Genomic DNA, 23,654 nt, shown 5'->3' with positions numbered 1-23,654 from the left:
TGAAAAAGGCTTTAAAAAGATAAAAATGGAAGCATTTTTTTTAATCAGATATGATCTATTACAAAGGACTTTTCATTATAAAGCTCATTTCACATGAGATCTTTCTATTACACGACATAGAAGATCCGTAATATAATACACATGAAAATTTTATAAGATCAGGGTAAATTTGCTAAATTTGTGGCATTGAATGAGATCTTATGTCTTGTAATATGAATTCCTTAGACAAGAAGCCAAGACAGTAGTAGCATTGATTTTGTTTTTACTCAAATGCTGGAAAAACCATAGTATTGGCATCATTAACTGTCGTGACTTCTAACTAATGATGCACCGACAAGCAAAGGTTTTGAAGCTAAATATGTAGATCGAGTTTTGCTCTTTGCCACTTGACAAAGTATGTTTACTCAGTCGAAAAACTTTATTCACGTACAACCTTTGTATCAAACAAATAAATATATTTATATGTATCGTAAATATCTATCACCTACAATAATAACTCAATAAACTTTCACAAGTGAAATTTGAGAACAATAGTGTATGCATACATTATTTTTATCCCGGAAATTAGAGAAGGTACTGATAGGCCTTCGGATTACGAAGACATATCTATCACCTAATTATGTTAAATTAATACTATATTGAGAATGAAGGGATATCCTCATCATTCTTTACGATTCTAGCCTTCTAGGGGTAGGTATTAGGCACCACACCCAACTTTCACAATCAAGATATGGCGTTGCACTTTTATAGATTCATAGTGCAATTATTTTTGTCTCCTAACAATACATATAATCTTATTATAGGTAATTTATAAATCTACACTTGGTGTAGACCATTTCTTGTAATTATCTTTTAATAACTGATAGTGAAGAAAAATGTGAAAATTTCAACAATTAGTTTGTACAGTCAGTCTATATAGTAAAATATATATATATTACTTAAATTTGTATAGGTTCATATTCAACTTCAAACATCTCAAACTCGAATTTCTGTAAGGTAATTTTTTTTTTCAACTTCAACTTAAAATTTGAATTTACTCCTGCATGATCAAATCACTTTAGAGTCAATTAAATTCAACCGTCTATAAAACAAATTGATTGGTCCCCATAAAGTATAATATATGATCTGTTACAGCTGTAATTATATTAATATAGTAATTTTTAAAGTTGACTGTTTATAAATTAATGAATATATAACACGCGTATTCACGTAATGGTTATTATTATATATTTAATTATTACATATTTTTACATTAATTTATTAAGTATTTAATTAGGTAAATTAATATAATTTGGAAAAATACCATGTATATATGAGTAAAGTTTTTACCTTGCTTATAAGAATTTTAATCAATTTTTATATTCCCATGCCAGATCTACCACACGACACCAACTTTTTGTACAACCCTTTCTATATAAACCAAATCATCTTCCGCTTCAAACTCGCGTCCTCCCTTTTCTTCTTCTTCTTCTTCATTCTACGACCAAGAACCACTCTTCACCGGTTCCTATATTTTGCTAAAGGTACGCTCTGTCGTTCGTCCTAATTCTGTTATTTAACCTTTCATTTCTTGTATTCCTGTTGCCATATTCCCTTTACAACACTTCATTTGAAGTTGGATTCTTTTTTGGTTTTGTTTTCCCCCCTCAAGATTCCGTTTTTGTTTCTTCCCCAATTGGTATGGATTTAGTGTTAATTCTTGAATCCAAATTGTTTTTTTGTGTGTTGGTTTAGTACTATATGGTTATGGGCCCATTTGATGTTATGTGTCATTTTTCCTCTTTAGCTCTTAATGGATTGCAATTATATACTACTCACCGTTTTTGTTTCGAGGTTTTAGGCTTCATGGCTTTTTACAATGTTCTAAATTAAGAAAGTGTCTTTTTTAGATCTGGTTATTTCAAATCTATTATGTGTAAAAGTAAATTTCTTTATAAAAAATGAAACGAGGTCATAAAACTAAAAACAAGTCTTGTAACGGGCCACAAAACCATTTGACCCTTTTGTCTCTGGGTTGTGAATCTTTATGCATGGATATTGAGTTTTAGATCTGTGTAATTATGGGATGGTGAGGGTAGAGGGGCGAGCCCATTATCCACTGTGTTTAGAACTGTGCGCCACTGTCCCTTGGGATCTGTTTTAAAAGAAAAATATGAGGTGGTGAGAAGTTGCAGATCTGTATTAAGGTCTTTGTTCTCTCGTTAGATCTGATTTGAGGTGGGTATTGGGTGTTTGTGAACCAACTTTTATTGCTTGATGTAATGCAGATCTGGTTTTCTGAAGTTCATATATGTTATATATATGATGAATAATTGCCTTATTTAACTGAGTGTTGATTTTTGTTTGGGAAATCAGCATTGTGTACTTGTTTTGCTTTTGTATCATTGTTTTAAGGTTTCATTCTCTGTTTGTTAGTTGTACTTGGAAAAGAGCCAAGCTCTGCTTTTTGTAATAATGCACTTTCTAATTATATACATTTAATACAACACGTGGCAATGCTCAACCACCCCCAACCACCTTCCAAAAAATTTATAAAAAAAGAAGAATGAATCTTTAAGCATTTTAAGTATCTTCATTAACCATCAACGACACCTGATTTGGGTCAGCTATATAATCCTTTATATCCATTCCCCTCTAATCAAGGGCGTTTTGGTGGAACCTTTACCAAAACTAGATCTATTCAAAGTGTGTGAATAAAGAATGAGTTTGGTTTAAGTTCATGTCTTATTGAGTGTTTTTTGTTGAAGCAGAAAAATGGCATCTCACATTGTTGGATACCCTCGTATGGGCCCAAAGAGAGAGCTCAAATTTGCTCTCGAGTCTTTCTGGGATGGAAAGAGCAGTGCCGAGGACTTGAAGAAGGTGTCTGCTGACCTCAGGTCATCTATCTGGAAACAGATGGCTGATGCTGGCATTAAGTATATTCCCAGCAACACCTTCTCTTACTATGATCAAGTGCTCGACACAACCGCAATGCTTGGTGCCGTCCCTTCTAGGTACAACTGGACCGGTGGTGAGATCGGGTTTGACACTTACTTCTCCATGGCCAGAGGAAACGCCTCTGTCCCTGCAATGGAGATGACAAAGTGGTTTGATACCAACTAGTAAGTGATACATCCACTTTTTCTTTTTATCGGATATATGATTATCTTGTCCGCGTGTTGATTTATGGTTTTTCGATGTTTGATCCAGCCACTTCATTGTCCCTGAGTTGGGACCTGATGTTAACTTTTCTTATGCTTCTCACAAGGCAGTAGATGAGTACAAAGAGGCCAAGGGGGTATGTTCTTTTATATATACTTTTTCATTTCACAATACATCTGATTTTTGAACTATTGAAAGGGGAATATAATTAATGGATGTGATCATTCATCATCATGGACTTCACTTTTTTGTTTTATTTAATTTTCTAAGAGAGCAGATACAAATTTGGATTTGTGGTCTAGACTCTAGAAAGACTGATTGTTCATTTCTTTTATGTTTTCATTTTGTTTTGGTGCATACTTGGTTACAACATTTACATTGTCTTGTCAAATCTACTGTGCTTATGCATGGAAATAAAAGATTAGATGATTTATTTATTTATCTTGATCTTTTTACTCACGCAGCTTGGAGTAGATACTGTTCCAGTACTTGTTGGTCCAGTTTCATATTTGTTGCTGTCCAAACCTGCTAAGGGTGTTGAGAAATCTTTCCCCCTTTTGTCACTTCTGGACAAAATCCTTCCAATCTACAAGTAAGTATTCTTTTTTCACGCCCTCTATATCTGAATGGACATAGTCTAACTTAAATTGTCAATGTAGGGAAGTTATTGCGGAGTTGAAGGCAGCTGGCGCTTCTTGGATTCAGTTTGACGAGCCTACACTTGTGTTGGATCTAGAGGCTCTCAAATTGGAAGCATTCACTAAGGCCTATGCTGAGTTGGAGTCATCTCTATCTGGCCTCAATGTTATCGTTGAGACCTACTTTGCTGATGTTCCTGCCGAGGCATTCAAAACCCTCACTGCTTTGAAAGGAGTTACCGGCTTTGGTTTTGACTTGGTCCGTGGAACTCAGGCCCTCGATTTAATCAAGGGTGGTTTCCCTTCCGGCAAGTACTTGTTTGCTGGAGTGGTTGACGGGAGAAACATTTGGGCTAATGATCTTGCTGCATCTCTTAACCTCCTGCAATCTCTTGAGGGCATTGTAGGAAAAGGTAATGTATTTCCTATCTCATCACTTGATAGTTGGTAGTGATTTTGTCAGCAGAAGATGATTAATTTTTTCATTCAATTATGCAGACAAGCTTGTCGTCTCTACATCTTGCTCCCTACTCCACACTGCTGTTGATCTGGTCAACGAGCCAAAGCTAGACAATGAAATCAAATCATGGCTCGCATTTGCTGCCCAAAAGGTTGTTGAAGTGAATGCTTTAGCCAAGGCATTGGCTGGTACCAAGGATGAGGTATAGTTTGTTCTTAACTAAATGGTCTTCATAAAATCACTTCGGAAAATGAGTCTTTTTTACTTTTACTCTCGGCAAGTTTTTCGCATATCACGGCTAAATGTGTTCATTGTACTTACAGGCATTTTTCTCTGCTAATGCTGCTGCTCAAGCTTCCAGAAAGTCCTCCCCAAGAGTGACAAATGAAGCTGTTCAAAAGGCTGTAAGTGTTGAACTGAAGGATCGTCTTCTCTTTCTAATGACTTGTATCATATTGTACTTACTACTTTTTACTCTTGTGTGATATCTCAGTCCGCTGCTCTTCAAGGATCTGACCACCGCCGGGCTACAAATGTTAGTGCTAGACTTGATGCCCAACAACAGAAACTTAACCTACCAATTCTGCCTACAACCACCATTGGATCCTTCCCTCAGACAGTGGAGCTTAGAAGAGTTCGTCGTGAATACAAGGCCAAGAAGTCAGTGTTATACTTATTTTCTGCTTCTTATTGTTGGTCTTGTTGAACATCTCTTCTCATAATTCATTTATTTATAGGATCTCTGAGGAGGAATATGTTAAAGCCATCAAGGAGGAAATCAAGAAGGTTGTCGATCTCCAAGAAGAGCTTGACATTGATGTCTTGGTTCACGGAGAGCCTGAGGTAGGACAATTACCTACTTAACTTGCATGCATATGCATGTATTAGCATTTTTTGTGTCCATATACACACGCTCGCATGCGTAAATATGGATTAGTAAGTTTGAATGCTTGATGTATGCAGAGGAACGATATGGTTGAGTACTTTGGAGAGCAGCTATCTGGTTTTGCCTTCACTGCTAATGGATGGGTTCAATCGTATGGATCTCGATGTGTGAAGCCACCTATCATCTATGGTGATGTGAGCCGCCCAAAGCCAATGACTGTCTTCTGGTCCTCAGCTGCTCAAAGCATGACCAAGAGGCCAATGAAGGGAATGCTTACCGGCCCTGTCACCATTCTCAACTGGTCTTTTGTCAGAAATGACCAGCCAAGGTAACTTTTAATTTATGCCCTCCTAATTTGAGTTTTATACCTTCTCCAATTATGTGTAATGTTGACTGCCATCATCGCTTTTTCTAGGTTTGAGACCTGCTACCAGATTGCTTTGGCCATTAAGGATGAAGTGGAGGATTTGGAGAAGGCAGGAATCACTGTGATCCAAATCGATGAAGCTGCTTTGAGAGAAGGCTTGCCTCTGAGGAAGTCTGAACACGCATTCTACTTGAACTGGGCTGTCCACTCCTTCAGAATCACCAACGTCGGTATCCAGGACACTACACAGGTTCGATTCTGATCTTGTTGTTTTAACTTCAGAACTTATTTTAAACCGATATCTGCTTGTTAATGAGCTTATCTTTTGTGGCTTGCAGATCCACACCCACATGTGCTACTCCAACTTCAACGACATTATCCACTCCATCATAGACATGGATGCGGATGTGATCACTATTGAGAACTCACGTTCTGATGAGAAACTCCTCTCAGTTTTCAGGGAGGGAGTGAAGTACGGAGCTGGCATTGGTCCCGGTGTCTATGACATCCACTCTCCAAGAATACCATCCACAGAGGAGATAGCTGATAGAGTTAACAAGATGCTTGCAGTTCTTGACACCAACATCTTGTGGGTCAACCCCGACTGTGGTCTCAAGACTCGCAAGTACACCGAGGTGAAACCAGCCCTGCAAAACATGGTGTCTGCAGCCAAGGCAATCCGCACTCAGCTCGCCAGTGCCAAGTGAACTGAATGAGCTAGAGGATTCTTGAATCAACTATAACATGGTGTTCTTTGAACTTGAATGAGAAATTTCTCTGTTGATTTTAGTAATTGTGCTTGTGATGAAATATTATTGTGTAGGTTAGTCTGCCCTCTGAGCCTTATGCTGATTTTTTTTCTTTGGAGCTATCTTTTTCTTGAAAATCATTTATCTACTGTATTTGATGGTTTTTGGATTTCTTTATTACAATACCAGCAAGCGGATTGATGTATTTTGGAGAAGAAATCAGAGAAATCTTGTTGTCAGTTTATGCTCACTTTTCTGCTTCCTTTTTTTATTTTATTTTATTATTACATCATGTTTAAATCGTTATTCGAGATGAACTTCCAGAGTTGCCATTCCAAATGTCAAATTTCCTGCAAACCATCATTTACGTAGTTCTCAGAATCAAAATTTAAGAAGCTTTATGTCTTCTCGCCTTACATTCACAAAATTATTTATTATTCAAAAAACAAAAAAAAAAAAAAAAACCTGTCCCAAAATTGTTAACGATTAAGCTTATGTTTTGACCATGCAAACCATTCTGAATGTGTTTGTTACTACACGTATCTTTTTCCAAAAGAGTTTTCCTGTAGTCTTCTGGAATTCAAATAGCAAACAACAACGTCAAACATGTGATAATCTCTAAGTTTTTGAGAGTGTATTCTCTGAAATCTTTTCTAGGATAAAAATAAAAACACATAAGAACATAACAGTATCAACACATACCTCGATAACAACAATAAATTAGTTCAGCTTAGTGTCTACACGAATATAATCATAAAAAGACAGTGTTACGCACAAATCATCTCGTATTTACACAAGATCTAGGGGAGGATCGCAAGTTAAGAGGATATGATGTAGGTTAGCTATAGACAAATATAAGTAAAAAAGAATGGCAATGTACTTCTAACTCGCCGAAGAAATTAGTGTTTCATATCAAGCCCGTGCCCCATAATTTAAGTGAAAGTACAAGAGGGGGGAGGGGGTGAATTGTCGATTGTTTTTTATATATCATAAGTAATTGACTAGTTTATCAAATAGTTGACTAAAGTAAAAGCAGAATAAAACTAAAGACAGAAGTAAAGTGCAGGAATTAAAGACACCTAAAAATTTTATACTAGTTCAGATTCAATGAATCCTACCCCGGTCCCCTTGGGTTGCACGTGTGTTCTCTCTTCAAAGCTCCTTGAATAACTTCGTACAATTATGTTGATGTTGTCTCCGAACACCAACTCACTCTTGGTTCTAAGTACACTCGTAATAATTGTGATACAATGCCTCACCAAGGTTTTTCTCTCTTTTTTCTCTCTACTGATTACACAGTAAACTATACTTAGATTACAATGCTTGTTTAGAGTAGAACAAAGAGCATGAAGTTGGTTTGATCAAAGTATATCATTATTTCTTGATAATTTGCAATATATACTTGAAGATTATTCAGGAATACACATTGAATGCTGAGATTACGCATTGAATTTCTCGTAGTAGATCTATAATCAAAAAAATATTTGTGATTGTTCCAAAAGAAAGGAAACAAAAGATATGGTAGTGTTAGGACAATTATAGTATGAGGTCTACCCAATACTAGATGCAGGGGCGCATATTTGGCTTGGTTGATTTCAGTAGATCGTTGAGAGATTTGCGATCTCAAAGGAATTGATCCTTGGAGTTGAATCTGTTATGATTCATTCCAAGAATAAGTGCGGAGCTTCCTTAGCTGGTTCATGATTGCCGGTCTTTCCTTCTTGTAAGTGAATCTTCCTTGTAAGTGGTCCTTAGATTGTTTCTTGATCTAAGGGATTGATAGCCTTCCCTTGCGACGCATATCTTCAGCAATCTAAGCAGGCGCAATTTCAGCAGTTTAGATCTCCTCAGATCTTGGTCCTTTCTTCTTTATACTCTGTCATCCTGGTTGTCGTATCTTATACAAATCTCTTTATTCTTAGGCCTTCCTTTCTTGTTTCTATTGACAGATCTTTGCATTCTTCCTTTCTTTTACTCCTTCATTTTTTGTCTTCTTTCGTACATCATTGATATACTTGCTTGCATCCTTCTTTGCATCTTGAATGATCCTGCAAATAACAATATGTTATTTTTTTCATCATTGAAATCTAGATCTAACAATCTCCCCCTTTTTGATGATGATAAAATAACATATATAAAAATAGTCTACTTCCCTGTTTACCCGTCTCTCTTCTTGCTGTAGCTGACTCCTCATTGATTGGGCATCACGTGGTAGTTGACTCCCCCCAACAGAACAGTCATGAAGATGTGTATACTTGCTGAATACTCGTAGCAGTCGACTCCCCCTCAACATGACAGTCATAAAAAATTGCTACCTGTACTGTAAACTCATTTCTCCAACTTTTGGCATCAGCAAAAAGGATTATAACAATATGTAATCATAAAGAAGCACTGCAAACTATGCAAACATAAGTACAGTGATAGATATGCAGTGATAGCGAGTGTCCTACAAAAACATCCAAAGACTGGTGAACCAGTCAAAAATAGCAAAACGAAAACAACAGAAAGAAAATATTGTATTAAACATTCACCTATTCACAACTAACGACGCAGAAAATGAGTGAGAGTATTGCAGATAGCCTCCTTCAGATGATTAAAGCTAGTATTCACTATAACAGATACCCCATCAATCTTGTCATGCACCTCCTTGAAAGCTTTGACTGCATTCTCTGCTAACTTGAGAATCTTGACCTTTATCTTTGATACATCTGACCATGTCTCATTAGAAATGTCATGGATGTCCCCAATGGTTGATTGAGTCGAGACAAGAAGGTCCTTGATGATGGTCAACTTGTTGTCCATATCAGTCAATTTCTCCACAAGCTCGCGATCACACACACCATGATGGGAACCAGATGTTCTAGCTTTGGATTCAGTATGAACAACCTTAATCTTTCCTTCTTGTTTCTTCACCCAGGTACCCTTAGCACAAACATACCCCATACTGCCAAAGCCTCTAGAATTGTAAGATTTTGTGACAGAGACAAAGGGGTAATTGGAAATAGTGATGTTATGAGGTTCTAAGAGATGAGTGATAACCATATCATAAGGAAGACTAGTGGGATCATCAACACTTTCAATCATATTATGACCCAAGAAGACAGTTTGACTTTACGCTTGGTCACTAGGCAATAAACAAGAAAGGTATCTTATTGAGAACATGTGGAGAATGAACCAATGCGAGGGAGAAGGGTTGTTGCTACAATGTGTGCGAGACCCAGATTTCAAAACTAACATTACTGGGGCCTAACTGGTTAGGAAGGGAATCAGAGGGAGACTCAGCTATGCAACGCTTTGCTTGATCAAAAGTAATTTCAAAATCTTCAGGCCATGTATTTTTGAAAAGCATAGAGAAACCAGAATACTTACACTGAAAAATCGAGTCAAACAGGGCACAATCTAGAATAGTGCGCTTCCTTAGAACTAGAGATTCCAACTTATCAGGCTTGGGAGAACGGAGATTAGCATAAAACACCCTAACTAGGGAATAGATTTTAGGGGGCGGTAGAGAGAGGAAGTTTGACCAACCTTGGAGATCAAAAAGCTCTTTTACCTTACAGTTGAGGCTTCCATATCATTTAAATCGATCACTCTGCCATGAGCTATAGGCTTGTCATTGAGGGCAACGAAGGTGTCTCTATTTGGAGTATCCCAGAAGTTAATGTCTGACTCTAGAGAGATCGAAAGGTCTACTTTAGGTTTCTTTGGGGTGAAAGATTCAGGAGGTTCTTCCATGGGTCGTTTTCCAAGGGCTTTCTCGTTCAGGCTACGAGTGTTGTCAGAGAGCTCTGCCTGAGAGGAGGCAAAGCCTTCAGAATGATCGGAACCTAAATCTACTGATTTTGGGGGCTGAGAGAAAGGTTTTGCCCTGAAACAAGTGCTTTTTCGAGTGGAGGCAAAGGGGTTTTTGAGCTTTTCGCCATTGATGAGTTTTGGATGAGGGTTTCTGAGCGATAGGACCGATGAATGAAGAATGGAAGTGATTTAGAAGGTTAAAAGGAATGAATTTGACGGTTGAGTACAGGAAAGGAAAATGCGTTAGTGAAAGGACATAATGATTGATTTTCATTTCTAGAGAGTTGTGACTAATGCGAAAAGGGAGGAAAAATGGAGGCGCACAATTAACTACTTCTTACAAAAAAACAGTAACCATATAAAGAATTAAAAATAACACATAAGTCCTAATTTTTTATACTAAGTGAAATAATGCCAAGTAATTTCCTTAGAGTACATAATCTATCTTCAAGCAAGGGCTTTGTAAAAGTATCTGCAAATTGATCAGTAGTGCTAACAAACATCAATTCTATATCTCCTTTAAGGACATGATCTCTAATGAAATGATGCTTAATATCTATATGCTTAGCTCTAGAATAATGCACAGGGTTCTTTGAAAGACATATAACACTAGAATTATCACAGAATATTTGAATAAGTTTAAATTATGGTTCATAGTCGACTAGTTGACAAGACATCCAGAGTAATTGAGCATAACATTGTCCAATAGCAATATATTCGTCCTCAGTTGTGGACAGTGCTACTGAACCTTGTTTCTTGTTGTTCCAGGAAATTAATATTTTTTCCAATAATTGACATGTTCCACTGGTGCTTTTTTTGGTCTTCTTTATCCCCTGCAAGATCAGCATCTGAAAAGCTTTCAAGCTTAAAATTGTTAGATGCCGGATACCATAGTCCATAAGAAATAATTCTGATAAGATAGCGAATTATCCGCTTTACTGTTGTCAGATGTGATTAATTAGGAGCTGACTAAAATCCGGCACACTTACACACATCGAACATAATATATGGTCGACTAGTAGTTAAATAAAGTAAGGATCCAATCATCCCACGGTACTTTGTTTCATCCACTGAATTTCCCTTCTCATCTTTGTCAAGACCTGTTGAAGGGCTCATGGGTGTACCAATTGCTTATGCCGAATTTTTGAATCAATTCCTTTGTATACTTGGTCTGACATATAAATGTTCCCTTCTTAGATTGTTGAATTTGAAGTCCAAGAAAAAATGTGAGTTCTCCCATCATACTCATTTCCAACTCACTTTGCATGAGATTAGAAAATTCCTCGCACAGGAGAGAGTTAGCTCTTCCAAAAATAATATAACCAACATAGACTTGGATAGTGAGATTACCTTCCGAGGATCTTTTGATAAATAATGTAGTATCAACTTTATCTCTTGTGAATCCATGATCAGTTAGGAATGAGCTAAGCCTTTCATACCAGGTTCGAGGAGCTTGTTTGAGTCCATACAAAGGCTTTAGTCAACTTATACACATAGTAAGAAAATTTTGAGTTTTCAAAACCAGGAGATTATTTTAATATACCTCCTCATCAATAAAGCCATTTAAGAAAGCGCTTTTAATATCCATTTGAAAAAGTTTAAAACCTTTAAAAGATGCATATGCAAGCAGTATACGAATTGATTCTAACCGGGCTACCGAAGCAAAAGTTTCATCATAGTAGACTCCTTCCCGTTGTGAGTAGCCTTGGACCACCAATCTGGCTTTCTGATTACCTTTCCATCCTCAACTTATTTCTGAATACCTATTTTGTTCCAATGATTGTAGTATTTGCTGGCTTAGGCACTGATTTCAGCAGATCGTTGAGAGATTTGTGATCGCAAGGGAATTGATCCTTGGAGTTGAATTTGTTATGATTCATTCCACGAATAAGTGCGGAGCTTCCTTAGTTAGTTCATGATTGCCAGTCTTTCCTTCTTGTAAGTGAATCTTCCTTGTAAGTGGTCCTTAGATTGTTCCTTAATCTAAGGGATTGATAATCTTCCTTTGCGACGCATATCTTCAGCAATCTGAGCAGGCATAATTTCAGCCGTCTAGATCTCCTCAAATCTTGGTCCTTCCTTCTTTATACTCTGTCATCATGGTTGTCGTATCTTTTACAAATCTCTTTATTCTTAGGCCTTCCTTTCTTATTTCTGTTGACAGATCTTTGCCTTCTTCCTTTCTTTTACTCCTTCTTTTCTTGTCTTCTTTCGTACATCATTGATAGACTTGCTCGCATCCTTCTTTACATCTTGGGTGATCATGCAAACAACAATATATTATTGTGTAGGTTAGACTGCACTCTGAGCCTTTTGCTGATTTTTTTCTTGGAGTTGTCTTTTTCTTGAAAATCATTTATTTTGATGGTTTTTGGATTTCCTTATTATAATACCAGGAAGCGGATTGGTGTATTTTGAGAAGAAATCTTGTTGTCAGTTTATGCTCCCCTTTCCTCTCCCCCCCCCCCCCCAAACAATCCCCACCCTTTTTTTGTTTTTTTAATTACACCATGTTTAAATCTTTAAGAAAAAAACTTCCGGAGTTGCCATTCCATGTCAACTTTCCTGCAAACCATCATTTAAGTAGTGCTTGGTCAGAATCAAAATTTAAGAAGTTTTATCTCTTATCTCCTTACATTCAGAAAAATATTTAGAATCACAATTATTCAAAAAAACCTGTACGAAATAGCGTGTGGTTAAGCTTATGTTTTGACCATGCAAACTATTCTGAATGTGCTTGTTAGTACAAGTATCTTTTTCCAAAAGAGCTTTCCTGCAGTCTTTTCTAAATCAAAGGCAAATAACAACCAGTCAAACATGTGATATATCTCTTAAGTTTTTAAGAATGTATTCTCTGAGGTCTTTTTTAGGATAAAGATAAAAACACATAAGAACAAAACAGTATCAACACATACCTCGATAGCAAGTTAACAACAATAATTTAGTTCAGCTTAGTGTCCTCGAATATAAGCATAAAAGAGCAGTTTTATGCACGATGCATCCCGCATTCACATAAGGTCCTGAAAAGGATTACAACTTAGGAAGATATGATATAGGCATCTTATTCCGACTTATCAGTGGTTGTAGATAAATATAAATAAAAAAGAATGGCAATGTACTTCTAACTCGCCGAAGAAATTAGTGTTTCATATCAAGCATACGCTCCACAATTTAAGAGTATGGAGACATATTATTTCCAATATGAGTGACACTATAGCTTGAAACATGATTAACAATGGTCATATTTGTATTCTCTTTTTTAGCTTTAATTTTGGGTATGATAAAATTCCTTATAAATGCTAACAACCTACTCCGTCCGGTCCCAAATAGTAATCGTTTTAGCAAACTAAATTTGCTTCGAAATATTTGACGTTTTAGAAAAATAAAATACAGTTGTTATTTTTTATTACCCTTACTACTCCAATTAATAAGATGAAACATTTAAGAGAAAATAATAACGATAAGTTAGACAAATAATCTTGTAATTAAAGCCATTAGTAATCTTATAAATAACTAAGGTATTCTTATTTTTCTTTTCTTTGAACTTTACGAGAACAATAGTGGAATATTTGCCAGGCTAATTCATTGGAGTTCACGTACTTAGGATTCAAAGTAATCAATCACTTTGTGATCCTCGGAAACCTCGATTAACTTTCTTGTTAAGTAAAGCTATAAATAGCCATACCAATTTTTCTTCTAACAACTCATCCTTAAAGTTTTCTATTTTAGTAAGCTCCTAAGAAAAAATTTCAATGGCTTCCAAGATTTTGTGTTTAATAATTATGATTGCAGGATTTCTGCCTGCAATCACAATGGCAACTGAGTATTGGGTAGGGGGTGACAAAGGATGGACCCTTGATGTTGATTATCAAGCTTGGGCCAAGGACAAAACTTTCAAAGTTGGAGACACCTTAGGTATGACATATTTAAGATATATATTGATAATGTAAATTATTTTTACACTGTTAGTGAACATTCAATTAGTTGCATCATACTTCTGTAGCTATCATAACTTTCTTATGGGTGCGAAGCTATATGTGGTCAAGGGTGGTTAACTGAACACATTTCGCCGAAAAATTATATTATGTTCAAGATAAAATATTACTTGTTATTAATAAAAAAATAGACTTTGAACACCCTTGCATAGTCCACTAGCAAAAAGTGTGAATTTTCTAGCTTCAGCACTGGTATCTTAGACATGAAACATGTATTCTTTTCACTTTTTCAATTTATTACTACATGCCGTTCATTTAAATGTCGTTTTAGCCAAATAAATTTGGCTGGAAATAAGTCTTACTTTAGGAAAATAAGAATGCATTAGTTATTTATTTTTTTTTCAAATTTATCGTTACTCCATTAGTGATTTATATAGTTTTCAGAAAAGTCTCTCAACAACTATTACTCATTTTTAGAACAGATAAAATGGCCATTTAGTCAAATAAACCTAAAACATAATGCTACTAAATGATTTTCCCTAGAGCCGTCAAAATGGACTTGATCCGTGAGCCGGCCAACTCAGCCTGCTTATTTGCTTGAGTTGGGCTAGGATTTTTAGCTCAATTTGAACAGTGGGTGTGCCACAGACCTTAAATGACATTTAAAATGGATAGGAGGTAGTATTAAAACAAGGTGTTACCAGTTAAATGGTGACTATTACTTATAACTTTTTCCTATCTTCTTTTTATTTGGTGCAGTTTTTAAGTATACCAAAGGGCATCATAATGTGTTCAAAGTGAACCAAACAGCTTTCCAAAGTTGCATAGCTGGTCCACAAAGTGAAGCTTTAACTACTGGCCATGATGTGATAACATTGGCTAAGCCTGGTAAAAAATGGTACATTTGTGGTGTTCCAACACATTGCTCTGACTTTAGCCAAAAGCTTGTCATCACCGTCGAAGATGGAGCTCCGGCACCGGCACCCGCCGCTCCGGCACCGCCAACTGAGTATTGGGTAGGGGGTGATAAAGGCTGGACCATTGATGTTGATTATCAAGCTTGGGCCAAAAACAAAACTTTCAAGGTTGGAGATACCTTAGGTATGACATATATAACCATTATATTCTATTATTCTTATACTTTTAACCCGTGTGACCTATATGTCACGAGTTGTGGAAGCAGCCACTAATGCTTGCATTAAGATAAGCTGTCTACATCACACCCCTTGGGGAGGGTGCAGTCCTTCCTCGAACTCTGCGTGAATACGGGATGTCTCGTGCACCGGACTGCCCATAATCTTATAAAGTGGTCAAGAAAGAAAATAAAGTTAATGTTCTTAAGAATTAAAGTTTTGTTTAATATAAAAGTGGATCCTACATTACATTTTGTATAGGGTCTCTGGTCTCAAATATTAGTCATTTCTGTAAAGTGTCATATTAGAAAAACAAGGTCTTTTATTACTTTTCTTCTGATCTACTCTTATTGCTGTCAGAGGCGGATCCAGGATTTAAATCTTATGGGTTCAATTTTAAGATTTTTAACATTGAACCCATTATATTTATAAAGTTATGGGTTCATATCTACTATTTTTGCAATTTTAATGAATTTTTACATACAAATTTTTACTCCGCGTCGAAAGTTATGGGTTCAGTTGAACCCGTAGCTAGTAAGCTACATCCGCCTCTGATTGCTGTGTTAATTTAGTGAGATACTTAAGGAGAGATAAATAGTAATTTAGACAAATACTCTTATGATTAAAACTATTAAATATCTTTTCTACGGAATATGCAAAAACCTTAAAAGATAGAAACATGAACGAAAAGTAGTAAAGGACTATCAAGAACTTTGTGGAGTGTCCGAAGTAACTTCTCTTTTATTGACTTAGTGCAATTTCTCTGTTCTATTTCTCTTCATTAATCAATAGGAAGAATGTAATTTCCACTTCTTTTCTTTTCTCAACTAGTTAATGGAATGCAGAATTATTATTCGACTTAAAGGAAGCTATATTTAACTGGTTAAATGGTGACTATTACTTGAACTATTTTCTATCTTTTTCTTTGTCTTTGATGCAGTTTTTAAGTATACCAAAGGTCATCATAATGTGTTCAAAGTGAACCAAACTGGTTTCCAAAACTGCATAGCTCCTCCACCAAGTGAAGGATTAACTACTGGCCATGATGTGATTACATTGGCTAAGCCTGGTAAAAAATGGTACATTTGTGGTGTTCCAACACATTGCTCCGACCATAACCAAAAGCTTGTCATCACCGTAGAAGGTGGAGCTCCGGCACCGGCAGCTCCGGTACCGGCACCGGCAGCCCTGGCACCGGCACCGGCAGCTCCGGCTCCGGGACCGGCACCAAAAAAGGATGACTCAAACAACTCATACAAGGTTACTACATCTGCGTACAAGATATTTGTTGGGGGTGTCGTTTTAATTTGGACAATTCTAATATAAGTTTGATCCATGCTGAGTGGCCTTTGGATGCTACAATTGTGTTGGAACACAAAACTTGCCTTCATCTAGGCCGGAATAAATGAATGAATAACTGGTAACTTTTGGGTAAAGATTGTATTTTGTGAGGACGGGATGGTCCTAATAATGTATAAGTTGTCGATTGGCTTTTAACAACGTTTCAACATGTATGCTTACTTGGAATAAAAACTCTGATTCCATCACGTTGGATCCATTTTTATAAGTTTGTTTCATTTGGTTTTTCTACTTGTATTTATACTTGTCAGCATCTTTCCTATTAAATATTTGGTCTAAGGGAAGAGAGGAGGTTGTGAGAATAGGGGAAAATAATCTAGTTATTGCTTTATCTTATGTTATTTGGTTCGATTAGAAATAGAATAGATGAGTCTGACTTGGAAGGAATGTTTTAAACATATAACAAAAAAAGAATTATTTTGAGAAAAGAACGCTCTCTCTAACCCACCTTCTTTCAATGTCCAACACATGAAGGTATTAGAACTTTAGAAGACATTGTTGAATCACCTAATTCGAAGAAAAAGATCAATCAGAAAGAATATATCATCACCAATATGAATTTTTTTCAAAACTGAAAACAGAGGAAAACTTTCAGTTTTTTATATCAACAACAAATGGTCATTCTCCTCTACTGCGGTTTCTAATGGTTCAGCTCTGCAAGTTCAAGCAGGTATTTTGTAACTCATCGCTTTACCAAAGGAAATTACCCATATAGTTAAATCCCGGTAATTCAAGTAAATGACAGCAGCAAAACTCAATAAATAGTGATACATTGATACACATCAATCCAAGTATTGTTCCAGATGACAAATTTAACCAACATACAATGACTTATTAAGTTGCAAACGAACGAGTAATATCCACTTCCTACGGCTTTGGAAGGGCATAGGGGAGATATGGTAAGTTCCAAGGAGAATGGCCTCACAATTACTGTAACCCCCGTCCTACGGCTGGGTTCAGGCCTTCTTAACCAAAAACTCATAGTTATCAACAAATGGTCGTGCAAATCAAATTTACAGATGAGCATGGAGAACACATCATCTCAAATATGGCTTAATTACTAAAATATTAAAACAACACTGTCATGGACTCTGGATTTTTGGTTTTGAGAGACGCATTCAGAAATCCACATTAAGTTCCTGATCTCCTGCTCTCTCAGCCTTATATATGCAAAAAATACACCATAGTGGAACTGCAATGAAAAGAAAAGAAAATATCAATCGGGAAGCAGATGGATGGTCCTTCTGCTTCTGCTCCCTATTCACTTTCTTGGAGGAACATTTTGGGGTGGGAAATTTTTTGAAATTGTCCTGTACAAGTAAGAGACATTAACAGTATAAGATTTTTATACAGAGAGCTCAAATGAACAAACCTGTTGTTCAAAAGCTAAGCAGAGGCGTTTGACTTCCTCTTCATAGAAAGCCTTGTCGAGCATCTGGCTCTCCCCATATGCCAACTTAGCAAAAATGGATTGGTAAGGGGGGTACTTTTCCATGACACCACGGACCTACAACAAGTAGTAAAAGGACACTTAGAAGACACGAAAAATATTACTCTCTCTGTTTCAATTTATGTGACGTAGTTTGACACGGCATGGAGTTTAAGAAAAAAAGGAAGAATTGTTTTGCTATAAGACATTTGAATTTTTTTTAGTTAAATGGTTTCCAAATCAGAAATGTGTTATTTCTTTTGGAGTAGACTAATAAGAAAAATGCGTCACATAAATTAAAACGGAGAGAGAAATAGCTTGTACCCTTTACACTACAAACAAAATTCTGTATTTGTTTTCTCTTCTTTTCCTCGTCTCTCCGCTCCCTTCAAATAGTATTTAAACCTTCCGCCATTGCCACCACTGCACTCCCCCCACCCAAAAAAGAATTAGGGAAAGGATTTCTTGCCCACTTCCAGGCACTATATGATGCTCCAGTCTTCTCCTTTTAAAGGCAAGGTGGGGGAAAGAGAACTGCATGCGATGTAGCACCCCAACAAGACTACTGATTCATCGTATCTAGCTAACTATTATTTAACCAACGCAAGCATATTTCACACGCATAAAAGAGCAACAAGAAGAATAAAGAAAAGTTGCTCATACAATACCTGATCGATGTCTTCGCATATAGCAAGTTCCTCATGACCGTATGGATAACTATTTAACATAGACTGTGTCAGAAAGAGATGTTTCACGGCATATGCCATCAAGAATATAAAAGACTGAGCTACATGAACTTACAGTAAGCCAAAATTAGAGTACAACTTCCTGCGGTCATCACGTGTTAGCTCAGTGCCGATGCTGCAAATGAAAAATGTTTGTTAATAGTAGAAACATTATGACAAGGTCCGATAAACGTTGTCCAGCAAGATTATGAGAAATTCTGAAACAGTGACATGCCTGTTTATGGTAATATTAACTGCTCTTCTGTCGGCCTCAAAAGCAAGCAAATCAGACATGATCTCTGCAGTAGCACCCCCTAGTTTCTATTTGCAAAATTTTCATATTAGACAAGTGAAGTGAGTGTTAAACTTTTATTAAAATGAAGAGTAGGAAAATATGATAGAAATTGTACAACAGATTGTACCTGGCAAAATCTATAGAAATCTTCAAGGTACGCCTTGTATAGTGTGTTTCTCATAATCTCAATGTTCATGTCATCCAAGTCCTGCTCAAAAGTAAGTCCCATATATGAAAGGATATGTTCATACATGGAAGAAAAAAGACTGATAAAAGCAACTGATGCATGATGAAAGATACTCCGAAATTATGAACCAATTCTACTTGGAATGCACAAAAACAGAAAAGATAACTATCATCCTCAAAACTGCAAGCAATCAATGACAAAATACTAGGGCCCTGTAATGCGGGGAGAGGATACTGGTTAACTACATATGAAGTGCATGGAGCTACAACCATTTACTTGATATTGATTCTTCAAAGGGACAGCATGAAATGAAAAGGCCGATACTCAAGAAAACTAAGGGGTCATTTGGTACATGGGATAAGGAATTAAGGATAATAATCCCAGGATAGAATTTGGGATTAACTTTATCCCATGTTTGGTTTGGGGTATTAGCTAATCCCGGGACAACTTGTACACTAAAATGGTGGGATTAGTTATCCCATATAAAAGGTGGGATAACTAATCCCATGGGATATCCCACTACAACTACATGGGATATTTTGGATATCCCACCATTGTACCAAACGACCCCTAAAAGCATATGCAACCTTTTCTTATTTGGAAACGGCAATAGGTAGTTTCTGATTACCATATCAAAGTTAAAAGAAAAGGGTGAAGTATTTGATACCTCGGAAGTAATGCACTCAGAGAAGTATGGGGCCAAGGGTGTGTCAACAAGCACCAGCCTGTATAGCTCCCTCATATTCTGGGCAACTGCCAGAGAAGCAATGCTGCAAAATATTAAAATGGTTAATACATATTTCATTTAGCTATAAAAATCCAAGGCATGCATTTGGAACAATACCTGTCAAACATGCCCAAAGGATGGCATTTCTCCAACAATTCTTGGACATCTCTCTCATGCAAAGTTCCGGTGACAATTAAGACAACATTATCAATCATGTGACCATATCTGAACCATGTGAAGGAACACCACAATTTAGATTCAATCACATTGCAGAAGTGGAGCTATGTTAATGAGCTTTAGATCATGAAGTTAATGAGCTATGTTTCAAATCGAATTAAACTTTCCAAGTCTATCATCTTCTCTGACAGTCTTTCCAACAACATAAGATAACTTGCAGAAATGGGAGAAGACATGGTGTAATAAGTATTCTCTGTGTGAAAAACATGAAGAGTCAGCCAACTATATGCTTTTAGATTATGAGGTGGCGAATGAGCAGCAGCAAATGTTCCTTTTGCTGTATGGGGCATCTTGTGTAATGCTAACACTGGGAGATTGCTAAACTATCTGGAGAGGCTGCCTAATCTGCATTAATGTTAGGGAACTTTAGGACATAACTCCTTTCTGCATCTCTTGGAAGCTCTGGGAAGAAAGGAATAGAATATGGTTCAAAGGGGTTAAGAACAAAGCTGGAAAGATAGACGCATTATAACTTTAATTATTTATTTGTGAAATAAAAATAACGTATATAGTATAAATGATCGTATCAATATCTTTAAGCTCTTTAGGGCTGTAACTAATTGTAAGGATGCGTAACACCCACGTTGCTATTTACGACTAAAATATTCATTAAGGAAGTAATAGTTGATCTTTCTTAAACAGCAGCACCAATTTGGTATTGTTTCATCTTTTTCTTAATACAAAATTTTTCATGCATTTTCCTGAATAGTGAATAATACATGAAAAAGTTAAGGGTATGAGACTAACTGTGTATGTGATATACAGCCATACAGCCTAATGCAACATAATAAACCGTATGTTAATGGAGCAGTAAAATGAGTTCTCAGTTCTATTATACAAAAATGTGTCCTTTAATGTAAAAAGGTAATATTTCAAATATCATGCACTGCAGGATAACTTGTTATCATATTTCTCTAAGATAATTCACCATGCATAGCAAAACAGAAAAGTGGTATATAGATAAAGAGACAATTTTTCCCAGCAACACAAATAATATGTACCTGATGTACTCCAGAAAGGTTGACAAGGGCTCGGTGGCTTGGCAGAGCATGTGGTTAAACTCATCGACAAGTTTAAGAGTGCATTTCTCCACAATCGTAGTTGTATGTAAAGGGGAAGGCTCTGCAAATTGCAAAAGGCCAGCAAAACTAGAATAAGGAAAAGTGTCAAAGTGCTCTCTGTTGAGCATTGCACAAGAGCAGAGTGCTTTGAAAAATTCCTAAAATATTGGCATTTAAACAACTGCCTAGTATAGGCTGCTTAGAATTCCTCCTGCCTATCCAGCATATTCTGGAATCTAGACATTTTGAAGACAAAATCATCTTGAGGAATGATTTCAGGCTATTGGCTTCCATTTCACAACATTGGTAACATGAACATTTTACCCACAAGGTTTAAAGAAATTCAATTAGTACAGAAAACATATACTCCCTCCGTTCCAAAAAAGGATGATCCAGTTTGAGAGTCAACCTTCTTAACTTTGACCATGAATTCAGACATAAAATCAATAAAAAATTTAAAATAAACTTTACATTTTTGGAAGCTACATAAAAAGTACTATAAATCACAATAATTAACAATTCAAAATATTTAAAAGTTATATGAAAAATCATGATCAAAGAACAACTCATTTGACTCTCGAAATCTGAAAAGTATCATTATTTTTTGGGATAGAGGGAGTAGGATAAAGTGAGCCGGTCAAAACAATAAAACAAAATTGATATCCCGAAACACTGAGAAACTTAAAATACAAGCGCTTGCTTCATCTCAAATGCTTATCACCTAATTTTTTTTGTTTTTTGAGATGCTTCTCTCAACTACACAATACTGTCCACCCAAAAAAATATTGAATTATGGAGTACAAAAGAACGTTGCCTCCGTCAAATGAGAATATCAGTCTAATTTGACAAGTACTCCAACTAATATTTCTATATCTATTCCAAATCCAATATCATAGGAAACAAGCTCCAATAAAATTTCTAAGCACAGGACAACAAAGTTTTTTGAAGCAAGTTGATCTTTTCAAATAGGAGATTCGGTCTTCACTTTATTTGACATCCAATAACTCATCTAGTGAGCATCACTGCATCAGGTAGCTTGTCTTCGTGGTAGATTATGAATTGGGGTTTATGGAGCAGCTCTAAAGCAAGGATAATAGTGTTCCATGATCATAATACACAACAGTACTGCACTAAAAGCAAGAATTAGATTCTTATTGCAACATAGGTGGCCAAACTAAAACCCTTCCTAAATGCATCAATTAACTCAATCCCTTTCCTCATAAAACTAATTTCACTTCAATTCCCAACTAAAGGAAAACCTCGTATCATATATGCCTTTCACATTGCCAACTAATCCCAGATAAAAGATGAGTGTTGTACTAGGTTGCCAGCCAGCGTAAAACTAGTAATTTAAAGTTGGTACCTCATAATAATGAAGATTTTCACGTCAAGGTACTGATAAATGCGAGATTTAGAGAACCTCTAGTGCCATAGAACCCCTAATTTGACTTAAATGACCAACTAGTGAGTATTGGATGAGTATAGAGAATTCAAATACTTCCATAGGACAAAAACAAACTGCCTCATATCTTTTTATAACAAATCTACGTCAAACTTCAAATTTATAAGATATCCACAATACAAAAATCAATTGGTTCCACTAAACCAGCTATACGCTGTGCATTATCAACGACTTCTACTGTACATAAGGTAAACAAATTTCAAGCCAATTCCGAAACTACAAAATCAAACTACCTCACTACCTTTTACATACAAATCTGAGTCAAAATTCAATTAATTAACGATCATAATTAGGAAGAAGAAAGTTTTACCGTTTTGGAGAAAAGGACCGTATTCAGTAGCGGAGAGGTGCATTTTGATGTCATCTAGGGTTTCGCATTGGCAGAGGTTGTTATAATCGGCGGCGGTGAGAAGGCCAGATCGATGACCTCTGACGATGGCTTCCAAATAGCCACTGTGAGTGTTGAAGGTAAGCGCTTCGAATCCGTACATATTTGTGCTGTTTTAGTAGAATGAATCCCCCACGAAAATTGGAAGATCCAGAATACAGATCTGAAGCGGAATTTGGAGATATTTTCTACAGAGAAGATGCTGAATTGAATTATGAGATGTTTTTTTTGTGTGTTAGTGGTCGATGCGTTGGGGGTAACGAACAAAGGAGATCGATCAACTTCTCAGCCTATCTCACGTGTTCCGTTGACAAAACGACATGTATATATCTATTCTATTTTTTTTATTCTTTTTATATCATTAAATCTAACTTTATTTAACGACCTATTTCAGTGATACAGAGAAGATGCTGAATTGGATGCATGACGTCATAAAACTATATCAAACAACACAATTTATTCAATTAATATATATATTAAAATAATACAGTACAATATAATAAAATAAAATACAATACATTATGAAACAATACATAATAACTATCCAAATAAGCTGTTAATTAGTATTTGATATTCGAAAGTCACTAGTCTTACTAATTCATATTGCGCGTGTGCCCCTATTTATGAGAATATTTTTTTATAAAATAACAAAATAATATTTAAAATATGTGTTTGAA

At 36.2% G+C, this 23,654-nt stretch overlaps 3 protein-coding genes across 3 annotated transcripts; 2 read left to right on the top strand and 1 right to left on the bottom strand.

The window, feature by feature from the left end:
• The first annotated feature begins 1,338 nt into the window (after nt 1–1,338).
• Nucleotides 1,339–6,494, top strand: LOC107791827 (5-methyltetrahydropteroyltriglutamate--homocysteine methyltransferase). The gene is made up of 12 exons (XM_016613967.2): nt 1,339–1,523; nt 2,751–3,104; nt 3,193–3,280; nt 3,609–3,736; nt 3,804–4,195; nt 4,281–4,444; nt 4,566–4,646; nt 4,736–4,902; nt 4,980–5,085; nt 5,206–5,456; nt 5,544–5,745; nt 5,834–6,494. Exons 2-12 carry the CDS (start codon nt 2,755–2,757, stop codon nt 6,200–6,202), a joined length of 2,298 nt encoding a protein of 765 aa, XP_016469453.1. The 5' UTR covers nt 1,339–1,523; nt 2,751–2,754; the 3' UTR covers nt 6,203–6,494.
• A 7,252-nt stretch (nt 6,495–13,746) lies between these two features.
• LOC107791822 (blue copper protein-like) lies at nt 13,747–16,674 on the top strand. The gene is made up of 3 exons (XM_075247248.1): nt 13,747–13,954; nt 14,734–15,075; nt 16,048–16,674. The coding sequence occupies exons 1-3, from the start codon at nt 13,792–13,794 to the stop codon at nt 16,431–16,433; spliced, it is 891 nt and encodes a 296-aa protein (XP_075103349.1). The 5' UTR covers nt 13,747–13,791; the 3' UTR covers nt 16,434–16,674.
• A 546-nt stretch (nt 16,675–17,220) lies between these two features.
• On the bottom strand, nt 17,221–23,303 carry LOC107791825 (V-type proton ATPase subunit d2). Its single transcript, XM_016613966.2, has 10 exons — nt 22,900–23,303; nt 21,068–21,188; nt 19,947–20,054; nt 19,770–19,872; nt 19,043–19,123; nt 18,856–18,941; nt 18,697–18,756; nt 18,564–18,612; nt 17,839–17,973; nt 17,221–17,658 (listed from the first exon to the last, which is right to left on the bottom strand). Exons 1-10 carry the CDS (start codon nt 23,078–23,080, stop codon nt 17,527–17,529), a joined length of 1,056 nt encoding a protein of 351 aa, XP_016469452.1. The 5' UTR covers nt 23,081–23,303; the 3' UTR covers nt 17,221–17,526.
• Nucleotides 23,304–23,654: the final 351 nt, after the last annotated feature.

The sequence above is a fragment of the Nicotiana tabacum genome, chromosome 24, assembly GCF_000715075.1.
Source record: "Nicotiana tabacum cultivar K326 chromosome 24, ASM71507v2, whole genome shotgun sequence".
In the NCBI taxonomy this organism is placed as follows: Eukaryota; Viridiplantae; Streptophyta; class Magnoliopsida; order Solanales; family Solanaceae; genus Nicotiana; species Nicotiana tabacum.
This window is presented reverse-complemented; position numbering and strand designations above follow the sequence as displayed.